The following is a 15,248-nucleotide window of genomic DNA, read 5'->3' as shown; positions in this document are numbered from 1 at the left end:
ACTGAACATTTAGCATTCGCTGAGCTAAACACAGAGGTGATGAGACTTTGTGAGGCTATAATGAATCCAAAGAGAACTGACAGAGGAGATACTGTTGTTGTTTTCAACACTTTGTGGTTCCTGGCAGAAGAACAAACATCTGGAGCTTTATTGCTCAGTGAAGTATCATCTGTATTTAACTTTTCACCCCTTCAGACAGACACCCCCCCGTACATCCCTCCAGGTGTTAATTTGGATAGGATGTATTGTTAGACAGGAAACATCTTTGTTTTCTGAATGAGTGAGGCGGCACACAGAGGTAATGTGTTGATTTTGTTGTTCTCATGTTCCGAGCTGCCAAGCACGACACCAGACACAGGTTAGTGGATGCTGGACGCATCATCACTCTTACATTTTATTCATGTTTGCTGAATATTTGACAGGTCTATTACTAGTTACGCTGAGTGCTTGTAGCGGTGATTCATGCACAATTTACTCCTCCAGAATGCTCCTTTCAAAACGGCAAGTAGAAAAAAAATCTGTCCCTGTGAGGTTTCTTTGACAAAGATCATGTAAACTTAACAGATTTAATATTGTTTCCAACAATTTATACAATAATTATCACAAAGTGCAGCTTTGTAGAGAAAATATGAGGCTTTGCATATAAATTGCACCAATTTCCACCCGTCAAAAATATAAAAGAGATCCGAGTGTGAAATGCAAACAGATCTCCATAAAAGCAGCACAGAGATGAGCCCTTGTGTCATTAAGTAGTGAATGGTTGTGTACCAAAGTGGCCAAGCTTGTTTTTTTTTCTTATTGCTTTGCTATTAAAAAAAAAAAAAAAACAACGAACAGCACAAGAAAGTCACTCCCATTTGATCACTGAGAGAACAGTGCAGAGGCTGATCTGAACATCTGACAAAAGAGAATCAAATGAAATCCAAACTGAAAAATCATTTCAACTGATAAAACTGAAATAAATGATATCACACGTACTGTGATTTAAATGTAACTGTAATTAAGTTTTTACAGAATATTACCAATTCGAGTCGTGTTCTGTGTGGATAACAACGTAAAATGTACAGTTATAAAAGCAAACTAATCCCTGGCAATTAGAGTTAGTAGGCACTTTGAAAGTACAGTAGCTCGTTAGCTGACAGTCATTAATATGCTTTAACTGAGTGTCAAGAACAGGCACTCTGGGTCACCAGATCCCCTAAACTGGATGGAGAGCTGGTTTGTGGGTCTCCTTAAACAGAAAGTAAGATGGCAGTTATTCTTTTCTTTGTTTTTCCAAAAACATTAAATTAGGACATGCTACTGCTGGAGGACAGTTTTATGTCCCACTCCTGAGATTTGCACAAAGTGCATATGCTTTGTTATCAAACAGAAACTGTATTTTTTTTCAGGCCAGGTACTAGTTACTGCTTCCTTCCTGTGCTGGCAAAGTGCAAACATAGTGTTCAGACAAGGCAGTTCATAAACAAGCCACTGGCAAAGCTCATCTGCGCCTTCTCTGCTTCTTTTGCCCATTTGATGGAAAAGATCGCACAACACTTGAAACATTTTTAACTGGCCACAATTTTGTAAAGTTCAAAAATCTTTGCTGGGTCTTCATAGACAACGTGTGCGATAAATATCGTATTTCATACCACTAGTGTTACTAGTGTTGCAGGTATGTGCATTCCTTAACATAACAGCATCTATAGCAAAGAGAGGCCAAACCAAAAATTAGACGGAAAGATATAACAGAACAACACATTTCTAACTAAACAACGTACTAATTCAAGCCCAGCCGAACTAACGGTATGTGTATTACTTGGTGTATATTTAAAAAAAAAAAAAAAAAAAAAAGCTAAAACTTGCATAGACATGTCTTTCTTTTCTAAAACCTCTTGACAACACTTCACTTAGGCCACGGTTAAAACAAGAGCACGCCTCAAAACATACAACACCACAGAGTTAAATAACAGACATTTTTTTGAAAACATACTTGGTTAAAAACTGGTTCTGGCAACAAAAGATCAAAAAAAAAAAAGCCAAAATGAATGAAAATCAGTCACTGATTTGCCCCCTCCAGACTTGGTCTCCCTCTAGCTTTATGCCAGCTTTATGACATCACGATGACGCCTCTGTGTTATCCCGTTTCAGGGAAAGTCGCTTCCATCATAGATTATGGGCTTCTCCATGGTCAGATGGTAGAAGACTTTCTTGGAGATAAACCTGTTGGAAGACGGTTTTTAGATCAAAGGACTGCAAACCCATTAACTGAAACAAGAAGCTGAGGCACAACAGGAAGCCAGCTTAAAGGCCAAATGCCCGCACACACGCATGCACACGCACACACGCATGCACACACTCGGAGGAAGGACGCCGAGGACGCTTGATGGCAGGAGTTCTGTACCGTGAGAAGGAGTTGTCAAAGATGAGCGTGTAGAGGCCAGAGTGTCGCACTTTCAGCTGCCCCTGAATTGTCTCTTTATGGGAATTGCAGCGAGTCAGAGGAATCAGGACCTGAGAGAAGAACAGAAACGCTGGTCTGAAGTGAAACTCGGTGTACAGGTGACAGACAGTGCCAGAGCTCATCTAACGAATCTCCCCTGGGCCGCTCTATCTATAACACCATCTATAATACTCTGGTCTTATTTATCATCATTATTATCATAATAACTGGACCATATTTTTAATCCAGACACGCTTTCGATTAAAAGCACATTTCAAAGATAGAAAAATCTGAAAACATTGGCAAGATAGGGGAGGAGGTGGGAGAATGAGACGAAAGGTCATAATTCATTGACAACCGCTGACATTTTAAGTGCAGGATGTTTACTTCAACCTGCTGAGCAACACTGGCAACCTGCAGTGTTTTTCTTCAGTCGGTAATATTTTAAAAACCAAGTAAAAGGGCCTCCTCTCTGCAGGGGGCGGCCATGAAAGCATGCACAGGGTCATTTTATTGTGTCATCAACAGTGAGTTTTCAAGTGGCTGCAATTTTGAACGACTGCAAAGCGCCTCCTTCAGCCTTGTGGTGTACTTTCATTTAAAATTATGGACAATACTTTTGCCTTTGGCCTTGGACCTCCTGAACTTTTCCAGTGATAAATGTATAAGATCAAGGCTTCATGATACATTGGTCTTAACCCAAAAATATTAAAATGCGCACGGCAAGCACGTCTACCTTTGACTGTTCCACCTGGGTATCAGTGGACTCCCTGTAAACCACACTAAAGGAGATGCTCTTGGGCTCTGAGGAAAACATCCAGCTGACAGTTTGCCCGCAGTCAGCCACAGCAACTGTTATCACACTGTAACAGCTGGACTTGATGAAGAGTTCCCTGGAACCATCGCCAAACTGAGAAATATCATCAATGCTGAGAGGGACAGCCATCCTGCAATGACAGCAAATTCATAGTGCTATGAACACACATCAGCTGCAAACGCTAACGCATCAAGTCCAGTCAGGTCAAGACTCACGTGACTTCTCCTGATTTGAGAAGGTTGATTTCTGAATCCTGAACAGTGGGAACATGCTCTTCAGGATCATCAGGCGTTATATCTCCTGTGCTTCTGCAAAGTCCACACACAGGGAGTAATGATTCATTCAGAACAAAAAGTTGTACTCCGCCATTGTTTCGCTACGATTTAGCTACAAGAATACAGTTTCTTGGTGTTGCAGACATAAGAATAGATTTATTTTACAACATAATGATGACACATGAACGCTTCAGCCTCCCTCTGCCACCCTGTCACCTTTAGTGCCATGAAACTGTGGCACTTCCCAACACTTGTAATACAGTTTTTCTGCTTATCAGTGAAAACAAGAGGAAGCTCTTCCCTAATTACTATGCGACAACACGGAGGGGGAACAAACGTGCTGATTCCCCTCAAGGCTCTATTTTTTGGAGATCCTGTTTCCTTGGGTGCACCGTGACTGGGAAATATCAGAGGGTGTTGACGGAAAGAAAACAAACAACTCAAGTTGCATCTACTCCAGAGATTACTGTGTTCAAGCAGTAGTGAGTCTGTATCTGTTATCCTTTTTAAGGACAGCAGTGGGATATTTTCAGCAGGTATGCGCTAGTCTGATGCTAGGCCGTGATGTGTGTCTTCAGTAAACTGTTGGTATATAGGTCGGTGTTACCCTCTTTAGTTTCCCCTACGCAATTAGCAGTGTATTAGTGATAACAAGGAACTAATTCACTTCCCAATTTCCCACTTCCCACTTTTGAAAGACCAAGTGTAAATAATGCAGCACTAGATACAGTGTGTAGTATGTGATGTGCTTTGATTAGCCAACATGACTCCTCTTAGAGCAATAACTGAATGGACGTCTGGATGTCGATGTTGTGTGAGTGCAACCCCAAGCAGTCATATCTTCAAAACTCTGCAATTTCAGGCACTCGTCACTTAGGTGCTGTGGCATCTTGCGTCATGACAGTATGACCTTCACCTGAGGAATCTGACCAAAGCAAAGAGTCACATTCTCAGAAAGTGACCGGCTGAACCAGGTCTCGACCCCGTCCCTCTGCTCTGTCCCCAGAGAGATGTTACACTCACATGTCCGGGGCTCCTGGAGGCCGTCGGTCTTGTTCTCCCTCCAGGGAGCCTCCTGTGGTTTGGGAGGTGGTGTCGCTGTCGTACACGCCGTTCACTTCCTCTTCTGTGATTATGTCGAAAGCTCCATCATCAGATCTATTGCTCGGGTCTGAAACTGGGAGGAACAAGAATGTATGAGTTTAACTATTGGACCACCACCTGTTCTCATGGTGTAAACTTCTGCAGTCTTCTGATTACAGACTATATAAACACTTAAGCTAACATTGTGCAGCTTTCCCTTCAAAACAGCTTCTTCTCTTCTCGTCTTCCCCTTTTGTCTACTGAATAACAGTTCTATGGCAATGGTTCCTGTTCTTGTTCCCCAATGTGACAAAGTCACTTTATTCACTTCTGCTTCTCAATAAACTTAAAAAGAAGACAGAGGGCTGCAGAAGGAAAGCGCAGAAACTAGCATGTGTTTTTATTCCCAGCCTGCCTCTCACCTGTTACCCTGGGTGTGGGTTTATATGGGGCTGGCTCTGGAGGTGGATGCGGTCCAGCGCCGGGTGGAGGAGGCTGAGTGTCTGAAGGACTCAGCTCTGCCTCTGTGAACCTCTCCACCACCGCACTGTGCTGGGTGTAACAGTCCCTGCAGCAGCGCTCCTTCTTCCCGCTGTGCTTGGTCATCACAAAGTTGTTGCTGCAGTAGTAGCAGAAGATGCGACCACAGAGCCTAAAAAATGATTCATGTATTAAAGAATAAATCAGATGATTTATTATTTCTTTTAATGTCTTGCATTTTAGGGAAGCCCCAGTGCCGAGTGAAAGCCCACCTGCAGTGATGTCTGCGCAGCCACCAGGTGAACTGGCCCTGGCAGCCGAGGCAGTGCGTGGCCTCCTTATCCACTAACCACCAGCGCTCCTCTGCTCGCAGTTTCTGCTCAAACTCCAGAGCGTCTGACTTCTGCCACAGAGCATCTTTGTCCCTGATGTGATGCACAAAATAGATAAATGCATGAAGGTTTACTGGCTTTCTGTGCTGTCTTACCAAATCTCAGCATGGCACCGAATTGAAAGTTTTAAAAATGTTGTTTTTTTTCACATGGATGAATTCAATTTAACTGCAGTTTAGAATTACGTTCTGTTGGATGCAAAGATATTTAATGCTCGATATTTCAAAGCTACTCTGGAGGCAGTTAACTAAACTTCCCAAACCTCGTAGTTATGATATTTTTCCCACTTCGTGATCTTTGAAGACAAATCTAGCATGTTGTGAACGTGGGCTGCAATTTTAAAGTAGAAGTAGCCTCATTTGCTCAAATGATACAACTGAGGTAACAATGAAGGTATGCATAATGCAAGGTAGAAGGACTGAAATCATGTGAGCACATCCCAAAGGAGATGGCTAAATCACTGTATTTGCATTTCATTCCTTACAGAGGATGAAAGCTTTTGAGGCAACAGTGGTAGCTGAATCCAGTGACGAATGATGCACAAAAAGCTGTTGTTCTATTCAGTCGTGTCTCTCCGCCACACTTCACCTCTTGTACTGACCCCTCAGCATCCTTTTCTTGCTCTCTCCTCCATCAAAGTCTCTCAGTCAAACCTTTTCACAGTACATTATCTCAGCTCCAAAGAAGCCTTTTCCCCTGATTCTACACCTAAACTACATTTTTCCCCAGCAATGTCAAGTATAAGAACATCAGAGAGTCGCTCTTAATCGAGAACCGATTCAAAATACACACTCCCCAGTGGGAGGGATCAAAGAGCAGGCAGCAACCAAGCATAACAAGGCGGTAGATATCCAAAGAGGACATGAACCCATGTCTTCATTAAGAAATGAAAACAGAACAGCCTTGACGCTGCTGATTAGTGTACCAGAGGGAGGTCACACCTTATAAGCTCGATGAGCCGCTCTTCAAGGTTGATCTTGGTTCTGTTGAGGTCATCAATCTCGGCAGTCATCTTCAGGCACTGGTTTTCTTTGTCAGCTTCTGTTGTGCTGAGCTTCTGCTTCAATTCCTCGCAGGCCGTTTGCACAGCCGTGTGTGCTTCTTCAGCACTGAAGAGAAGAGGTTACAAAGAGAATGAGTCAGTAGCTCCTTTTTTTTTTGGCACCAAATGATTAAATTCACATGAACGCACCTGGTCAGCGCATTTCTCAGTTGCTGAATCTCGCTCTCACCCTCACGAATGATGGTTTCTGTCTTAGTGATGTGAGAATCTTTCTCGCCAGTTAACCGCAAGTACTGCTCATTCACAGCCTTCAAACAACAAACATAAAAACAGTCATCATTTTTTGACATTTGTCTCAATCGTTTAAACAGTTGTTCACTTGACTGGACTCAGTTCTGTTCTGACACTGCTGGATAATCATATTTAATACATTTCAAGTGTTGCACTATAACAATAATATTTTTGCTGACACATCTTGCGCTACAGGACATATAGAAACATGTAATTCAGTAAAAATAACAGCTTGTGAGGTGACTCAGCCTCATTTAAATCTTAAAAACATCCCTCAAAATCAAATCCTATTATCTGGATCTGTGAACACATGAAACCACAGAGGAAAAACTATTATCTCAAAGTAATTTCACTGAGCTACTGATTGGATTAGGATCAGTACGCTGCAGTGATTTTGTATCTATTCTATCTTCTGCAATCAAAGAAAACTGCTCAAGCAATCAAGGTATCTCATTATAAAAAAAAAACAGGCACCTGAAAAAATTCTCTCACATAATTATTTACTGTTAATGACTACGAAACAAATAATCTGCCTGTTATTATGCCCCATGTGGTGCCGCCATTCTCTCTGCATATCCACTAATGACAAAGGCGTTGGTGTCTGTTCCAGCCTATGAAGGGAATGTTGCACTTCTGACTACTTCCTGTGCACAGTTTGCTCTTAATCACATGTTTTTTGTTTTTTACCTCTAGTTCAGACACTTTGGTCTGCAAGCTGGACACGTTCTTCAGCTCCTCCTGCAGCTGGGCTTTCACCTTTTCCAGCTGCTCAGTCACACTCTGAAATGTGCACATAATACAAGGAAATGGAAGTAAGAAGAGTCTACAGGCCTGCTTTGAGCTAAATGCTAACGTGCTTACAATGACAATGCTATCATGGTGATCTTCACCCACTTAATTTAGGGTACTTGTTAATCCCAGGTGTAAATGGGGCTAATAAACTGAAAAATGTAAAGCAAAGAGTCAGTGGAACCAAAATGACTATCTTCAGTGTAATACAAGACATGATTAAGAGGTTCTGACTGACTCACCTTCATCTGGACCTGGTGATTCATGCTCTTTGAGCTCATTTGGAACTTGATAGCCTCTGTCTCCTCTCGGCTGGAGTCCTTTGCACTCTGTATTTGGTTCTTGGCCTTTTCCAGCTGCTCCTGGAGCTCTGTGACAGTCTCTGAAAGTTCCTCCTTCTGTGACAGCTCCTCTCTTAGTCTGGTATTCTCCAGCCGTAGCTCTGCCATGCTCTCTCCTATTCGCTCCACCTCTTTCTCCAGCTCCTCAATCCTGGCAGTGTCCTCCTCCCAGTGCTCTCTGACCTCCTCCTTTTCTGCACTCAGCTTACAGATGGTCATTCCCAGCTCCGCCATCTCTGTGTTTACCCTGTGCAGACCTTCGCGTATCTCGCTGTTGTCTGAGGTTAGTCTGTCATTTTCTGCCTTGAGGGTGGACAGCTCTTCTCGGACGGCGGCCGCAGAGATAGCCAACTCGGCATGGGCAGCTACTTCTCTATCACGCTGTTCAGTGAGAGCCTCTTCTTTCTTTTTGCACTCCAACAGCTCTGTTACATGCCTCTGATTCAGTGCCTCTGTCTGGGCTTTAAGCTGCTCAGTCAGAGTCCTGAGCTCATCCCTTTGGGCCTCCGTCACCTCCAGCTGTGCTTGTGATTTTAACTTTTCCTCGTCAGACCTCTTTATCTGCACCTTGAGATCCAGGGTCTCGGCTTGGAGCCTGGACACATCTTTCATGCTCACCTCCAACTGGCCTTCAACCATAGTCAGTCTGCCTGTCATTTCCTGGCTCTCCTTTGCTTGGACCGCGCTCCTCTCCAGCTGAGATGTCTCCATCACCTGCTTCTCAGAGGTAACCCTTTCAATCACTTCCGTCTGTTTAGCACAGGTTGCTTCTGCGTCAGCTTTGGCTATCTCAAGCTCCTTCTCTCTTGCCTCCAGAGCTTTTAACCTGGACTGCAGCTCAACAAGACTCTTCTCTTTACTCTCTATCTGGTCCTCTTTGGCTTGGAGCTGTTCTTGGAGGCATGCTTCATTCTTGCGTGCAGCTCCTAAGTTCTTCTCCAAGTCTCCGATCTGCCCATTAACACTCTTCAGGTCAGCTTGCATGCGGCTAAGAGCTGCCTTCACAGTGTCCTGCTCCTCTCTCAGGCTCTGGTTCTCCTGCTCCAGCCGCTTTGACGTGGCCTCTGAGAGCTTTGCGGCCATGGTGGCTCGCTGCAGACTCTCATCCAGCTTGCGGTTCTCCTCACGCAAGCGCTTCTCTTTTTCGTCCACGGTCATCTTGGTATCATCCAGCTGGCCACGAAGCTGTTTCTCAGAAGCCCTTAGAGCTGCTAATTCATTTTCAAGCACTGCTCTGTTTTCTGCCATCTCCTTCTTCAGCTCCTCATTTCTCTTCACAGTGGTTAACAGTTTCTCATTTAGTTCCATTAGATTGGCACACTGTGTTTTGTAGTCTTCTATCTTCGAGGCTTGTTCTTTGACACTACCCTCCAGCTCGACAATGTTGGTGGTCAGTTTGTCCGTGTCTTTGGTCAGGCTTTGGTTCTTGGCTTCTAGCTGCTGTAGTGTCTCGCAGTTGGAGGTAAGCTCTGCCTCTTTCTTCTTTAGCTGCTCATTAAGGGCAGTGACTTCTGCCTCTAAAGACTCTCTTAAGCCACCAAGATTCTTCTGCATTTCATCATTATCTTGGTGTGCCCTCCTCCTCACCTCCTCCACCTCCTCCTCCTTCTCCTCTAGAGATCTTTGGAGGTCCTGCAGCTGCCTTTGCAGGTTGCTCGCCTCCTTCTCTCTTACTGTCAAGGCCCCCTGCAGCTTGTCAAAGGCACTGCACTGTTCCTCGACTTTCACCTCAAACTTGGCCTTCTCCTCAGATGCAGATGCAACTAATGCTCCCAGTTTTGTTTCACTATCCTTTGCAGCTGCCTCCTTGACTCTCAGCTCCTCCTCTAGCCTCTCTACCTGTCTCTTCTTCTCCTCCACTTCAGCTACAGCTTCCATCTTCCCTTTCTCTGCCTCTTTCAATCTGTCCAACAATTCGTGTATCTTTTGCGCTGAGTCAAAGTAATTGGCTGCCTGCTGGCCCTTCTCATTCAGAACCCCGTCCAACTTGGACAGGAGCTCTATGTTCTTCCCCTCAGCAGCTGCTAATTTTTCCTGCAGCAGTTGCTGTTCAGCCTCCCTGGATTTTTCCCCATTTCTGAGTGCTTCCACCTCTCTGTACAAGGCCTCCTCTCTCCCCTGCAGAGCTCTGAGTTCTCCTTGCAAGCCCTGCTGCTCCTCTTGGGCAGAAAGGGACACGTCCAGCTGCCTCTGGAGCTCCACAACTACACCCCTGAGCTCACTGGCCTCCTCGCCTAGCTGCTGCACCTTATCTAGGAGCTCTCGCTGCTTTAGCTCTGACTGGTCCAGCTCCAGTCGAAGGTCTTCAACTGTGCTGCCATCTTCTCTGCAGGCAGGGAGAGACTCGTTCAGGTCATTCAGCAGACCCTGACCATAGTCAGGACTAGATGGGAACTCAGGTGCTTGCTAGATGATTGCGAGGGAATCCGGAGGAGAAGTAAAGGAACAGAGGAAGAGTGATAAACATCATATTATCATTTTAAAAATATGACAAAATGACAGGATGTTATTTGAGACATATGTCAGTTACCTGGGAGTAGGTGCTGGCTAGACTGTTAATACTGGAACTGCGACTGGGTGGTTTCCACATGTGGCCAGGTGAGTTTGCACTACCCAGTGTCCTCCTGTTGATCAGAAAAGAAATGCTAGCTGTATTTGAACATGTGTCTCTGTAATAGTTTTCTGATCGTTATTTAGATATTTTTGTAGTTTTTATCTGCTCTACATGTTGTTTTCATGGCTTGTCTTGTTTGTCACCTTGCAAACGTGGGCCAGGCGGCATCAAGATCATGACCTCTGGAAGCCACATCAAACTGGACCTCATTGAGTTCATACAGGTGATTGATTATGTCCACACTGAGGTGGGGCTTCAAGAAGGGGCTTCTTACATAGTACCAGTCACTGCGGGAAGAGAGATAAGGTAAGAGAGGCAACAGTAGGACATAGCAGAACAACTAGAAACAATAACAGTGGGTGAAAGAGGAAGTTCGATCTAATATTTTGACTTTTCACATGAAATTGACATCTAAATCAGGAAATACGGAAATACCTCAAAAACACCCTACATCAGATCCCTTAGCTAGCGGTAAATGGCACCAACTGACAGCTTTATTCCTCTTTAGGATTAAGATGTTTCCCTGTGGTTTTGTATTTCTCCACAACGAGTGTCCACAGCAGGGTTCTATACACACCCACTCTGACCTCTGGTAGGCCACTGAAAACAGTAACTTAATTCTTCTTAAGATAAGATAAGACTTCATTGATCTCATCACCGAAGTCGTTACAGCCAAAAGGTATTACAAAATGCAAAAACCGTGGCACATAAGTATACAGGATACAGAACAGAAAAACAACTATGTAGAAAGTACTACTGCCAATATTCTTATGAAAAAAAAAAAAGAATTATGTTATATGTTGTATTGCACTTGAGAAATACTACATAATTATCAGACTTCTCTTCATATTCAAATATTAGTGACTACAGAAGCAGCAGTTCCATGGAACAGAACAGGAAATTGGTGACGTAAAATTAGTGTCACTGGTGTCACCACACCTGCTCATTCATGGTAAAAGTGTTTCATGATCGCTACTGAATTTTAACACTTCTTACAATCTGAAAAAAATCGTTTCAAGAAAAGCACGCTATTCTTCATATACAAAGAACAAATTAAAATTAAAATTAAAAATTCTTTACCTGGTAACTCTTTGGTTCATAAGGCACTGCTGCAGGGTGTCAGCCAGTCGCTGATGTACGAGGGAGTAGCGGATGAATGCTCGTCCTTTCCCCAGAGATGTCTTCAGCTATCAACGCAAAAGACGACATGGTTATACAGAGAGCTTCTAACCAGCGTTTACTTCACAGGGATATCCCAACCATCACAAACTACAATGTTAATGACAATTCACAACATAACTGTTGAAGAGGTAATGCTATAAACGCGCAGCTTTTTAAATGCAACTCTATTTTGTTATTGTTTTTTTCTATCAATTATGTAAAATAAAACAAAAAATAAAACATGTTACAATAACAAAACGCAGTATCTCTTATACAGCTATATATGTAGATATGCTGTATAAGAGATGAGAAAGAAAATCTTTTGAGTCATTGAGGGTGGAGGGTTAAACAGATGCATCTATTTTCTAATGGTTTGAGAGATTACCAGTGCTATATTAGTGGTGTCACTGCAAACAAGAAGAAGAAAATTTCCATACCTCAGAGATGCATTTGACAAAGCGGATCCCATCATTAGCTCCTTTGATTTTAGCCAGACAGTCATTGAAGTAATCCCAATAATCCTTCTTTGTTCCAAGAAATGTGGTTTTCTCCTTCTGGTCAAACTGAAAGACAGATAGACATGCAACAAAAAAGTGTTGAGCATTATTTTTTGAGGCATGTGGAGCCATTTAAACAGCTGTTCTCCAAACAGTTATCTAATTTGGAACACATAATATGTGTTTATCATCAGGCATTATGAAGAACTTTCCTATTATCTGTTTTGTAAGAGCAAACACATTTTTTTCTAACCAGCAGTATTGTATTTGGAAATCATTAATTATTTATTTATTCACATCCTCCTTGAGTAACTGGGATTCACTGGGTCAGATGTGCAAAGTCACACCTGTAGCAGGTACTCCAGTTTGTAGGAGAATTTGTGCAGGTTGGTACTGTCATCAGTGATTGGCTCCCCACTTTCCCTGTACTCCTTTGCAAGCTCTGCAACAGCATCTGAAATTTGTGAAGTTACAAAATGAAAAAAGATCAGGAATGAATAAAACAGGGCTCAAACAAGAGGTGCTTCTTAAAGATACACATATTACATAAAAATGTGTTTTTGACAAAAAAAGACATGAACAGCTAATTTCCATTCAGGAAATCTCTTAGGGCAGGAAGCAAACAGCAAAAAGCAGGAAATTGTTATCTCCTTCGAAATGACCGAAAGTCACATGGCCTAAAGAGAAATCAGACAAAGCAAAGCTATGTTGCTGTAATACTTTCACCTCTTGATGTATTTTTATGAAACACACAAACAAACAGCACCCAAACCTCCAATCATTTTCCATTTTTTCCCCACATCCACCCTCGCCAAGCACAGCTAGACTGTAAATGAACCACTTGCCTCGTATCCATCGCAAAAACTGGAAGGACACCTGTGATGGGTGCACCCTCAGTACGCACTTTCTGTCCCGCTGCATGGTGACAGAAGCTTCCACCACACCCTTACTACAGGGACGTGAGGTCAGATGCACGTTTTCCCAAATTATTTGGCGAGCAGGAGATGTCAGATAGGTCCAGGCGTACTTAGACTGTACTTAGACTTGACACTGAGACTACGGTCAGGATATCATGGCAAACATTTCATTGACTCTTCTTTCTCTTCTCATCAGTCACACCGTGTCAGCCAACAACAGCCCGCAGCTAATCTATTCACACACACTCACACGAACAGGCACACACACATAAAGCTGGCGTACCATGCAGATCTCGGATAATCCTCTGGAGTTGGCTCTCCCCAACTGTAGCCCCAACAGCCATGGCCCCACCGCTCTCTCCCTGGCAACCAGGGGTCACAGGGTCACATCCAGTCTGCTGAATCAGAGAATCAGAAGCAGTCAGGAACAAAAGATTGACATGAATGCTCCAACATACTGTACTCTGTCCTGGCCACAAAAGCGCTGCGCATTAATGAGAGTTCTCATAGCAGGTACACTGCCCAGTTCTGTGTAGAAAATGTCGCTCTTAGGCCTGAAAGCCAGTCTGACACAGAAATAATGGTCTGTCATATATGCAATTTGATGTTACGCAGTTTAATCTGTGCAATAAACAGTATAAGAAATTGTGTCATCTATACTATAATTCTTGATTCCTATCTGCCAAACTATGCAGCTTTCTTTTTGTACATTCATGCCACACTCCTAAACAACCTGAGAACAACACATTTACACAGCAATAAAGTACATTCATAATTTATGGATGAAATTATGAACAGGATGGTTTAAATTCGAGATTATGATTTACTGAAGAGCAATGCACAACACTTTGATCACTGTAAGAGCAACACAAGATTCATTGGGGAAGGGAAATGTATGTAAATGGAATCAGGTTAAACTAACCCAAGTCCCACTTTTATCAAGTATTACCTTGAACGAAATACAGTGTACATAGAGGTAGTGTTTATTGCAGGTACTACTAGTAATTGGATATTGTTTAGGAGTTAAGGACACTGTGTTCACTTCCAGTCACTGCATGTTAGTTTGTTATGAGTAAACAAAGAGTGCAATGACATCTAACTGTAAGGTTATGAAAAATAATTATGCTGTGGCATTGTAGGCCCAGCCACCACCTATATTTTAATACACAAGCATCCAAAATGTAGTCAACGCTGGTCGAACATTTTGTTTGTTTGACGTTCAATTTGTTAACAGTTAACAGCTAGCTAACTGCTAACTAGATTAACCGGAGTTGAGTTTCAAGAGTTTTAAATAACTAAGAACAGTTTTACAACACTAACTACCGGCTCTTATGGCGTTTATATTATTTTTCTAACATCGAAGAACGACAGACAGTAATAAAACTCGGTATTTCAAGCCTTTACAGACGACTTTTGTGCTTCTGGAGCTGTCTCGGGGACGTTACGTTATATTTAGCTTTGACACACTGTTCTTTTGACAGGCGTTTTGAAAATAACCGTGACATCGCCGACAAACGGTAACTTAGACAATCTAATCTGTTTCTAAATCGTTTCTGATGAAAGAACGAGAAATGAACAACAACTTTGACATACTTTTACAGATATGACCCAAATCCATAACAGTCCAGAGCGTTTAATGAGTGCGTACAAACTTGTTTAAAGTGCCGTGACTGACATTGTAACAGCCACTGACAAAGCGATACGTTGATCTCCGGCCAATGACTATAAAGTTGGTAGGCGGGACTCTAAAAAAGGGTAGCTTGGTTGTCGTCGCAGAGTAAACAAAAGTGTCATGTGATCCATGACCGATAAATACTTGTCCCACTTATCTGTGGCCTATTGCTGATTTGACCGCAGGACTTGAACACAATAATTTCAGGTTTAATTACAACTGACGTATGAATGAGCCTCAACTATTCATCTATGAAATGTACTTATTGTAACTGCACCCGTCTCCACTATACAAAAAGGATAAAAATCATTACGCCCATCTGCCTTTTATGATTTGTAAAGCCCATGTGTCACACATGTAGTGTACTGTGATACCCATAAGTAAAATAGCCTGACATTTAGTATGATAACACCCCTGTCATTGTCCAGTTTTGGTGAGGACTCATTTCTCAAAGGGACACTGATTTCACACTAACATCTGGTAATGGAGAG

General features: G+C 42.8%; 1 protein-coding gene across 2 annotated transcripts; it reads right to left on the bottom strand.

The window, feature by feature from the left end:
- Positions 1-374: 374 nt before the first annotated feature.
- On the bottom strand, positions 375-14,757 carry fyco1a (FYVE and coiled-coil domain autophagy adaptor 1a). 2 transcript variants are annotated; one of them, XM_076726934.1, is made up of 18 exons: positions 14,679-14,757; positions 13,369-13,483; positions 12,516-12,622; positions 12,109-12,234; positions 11,591-11,697; positions 10,654-10,797; positions 10,427-10,520; positions 7,798-10,302; positions 7,454-7,546; positions 6,665-6,783; positions 6,414-6,581; positions 5,353-5,505; positions 5,023-5,252; positions 4,541-4,694; positions 3,458-3,550; positions 3,162-3,372; positions 2,387-2,496; positions 375-2,205 (listed from the first exon to the last, which is right to left on the bottom strand). In XM_076726934.1, the coding sequence occupies exons 2-18, from the start codon at positions 13,427-13,429 to the stop codon at positions 2,130-2,132; spliced, it is 4,551 nt and encodes a 1,516-aa protein (XP_076583049.1). In that variant the 5' UTR covers positions 13,430-13,483; positions 14,679-14,757; the 3' UTR covers positions 375-2,129. The 2 variants fall into 2 exon arrangements, with proteins under 2 accessions (XP_076583049.1, XP_076583050.1); XM_076726935.1 differs by having other exon boundaries at positions 13,369-13,480; positions 14,679-14,725.
- Between the last annotated feature and the right edge of the window lie 491 nt (positions 14,758-15,248).

The sequence above is a fragment of the Chaetodon auriga genome, chromosome 3 (genome assembly GCF_051107435.1).
Source record: "Chaetodon auriga isolate fChaAug3 chromosome 3, fChaAug3.hap1, whole genome shotgun sequence".
Lineage (NCBI taxonomy): Eukaryota > Metazoa > Chordata > Actinopteri > Chaetodontiformes > Chaetodontidae > Chaetodon > Chaetodon auriga.
This window is presented reverse-complemented; position numbering and strand designations above follow the sequence as displayed.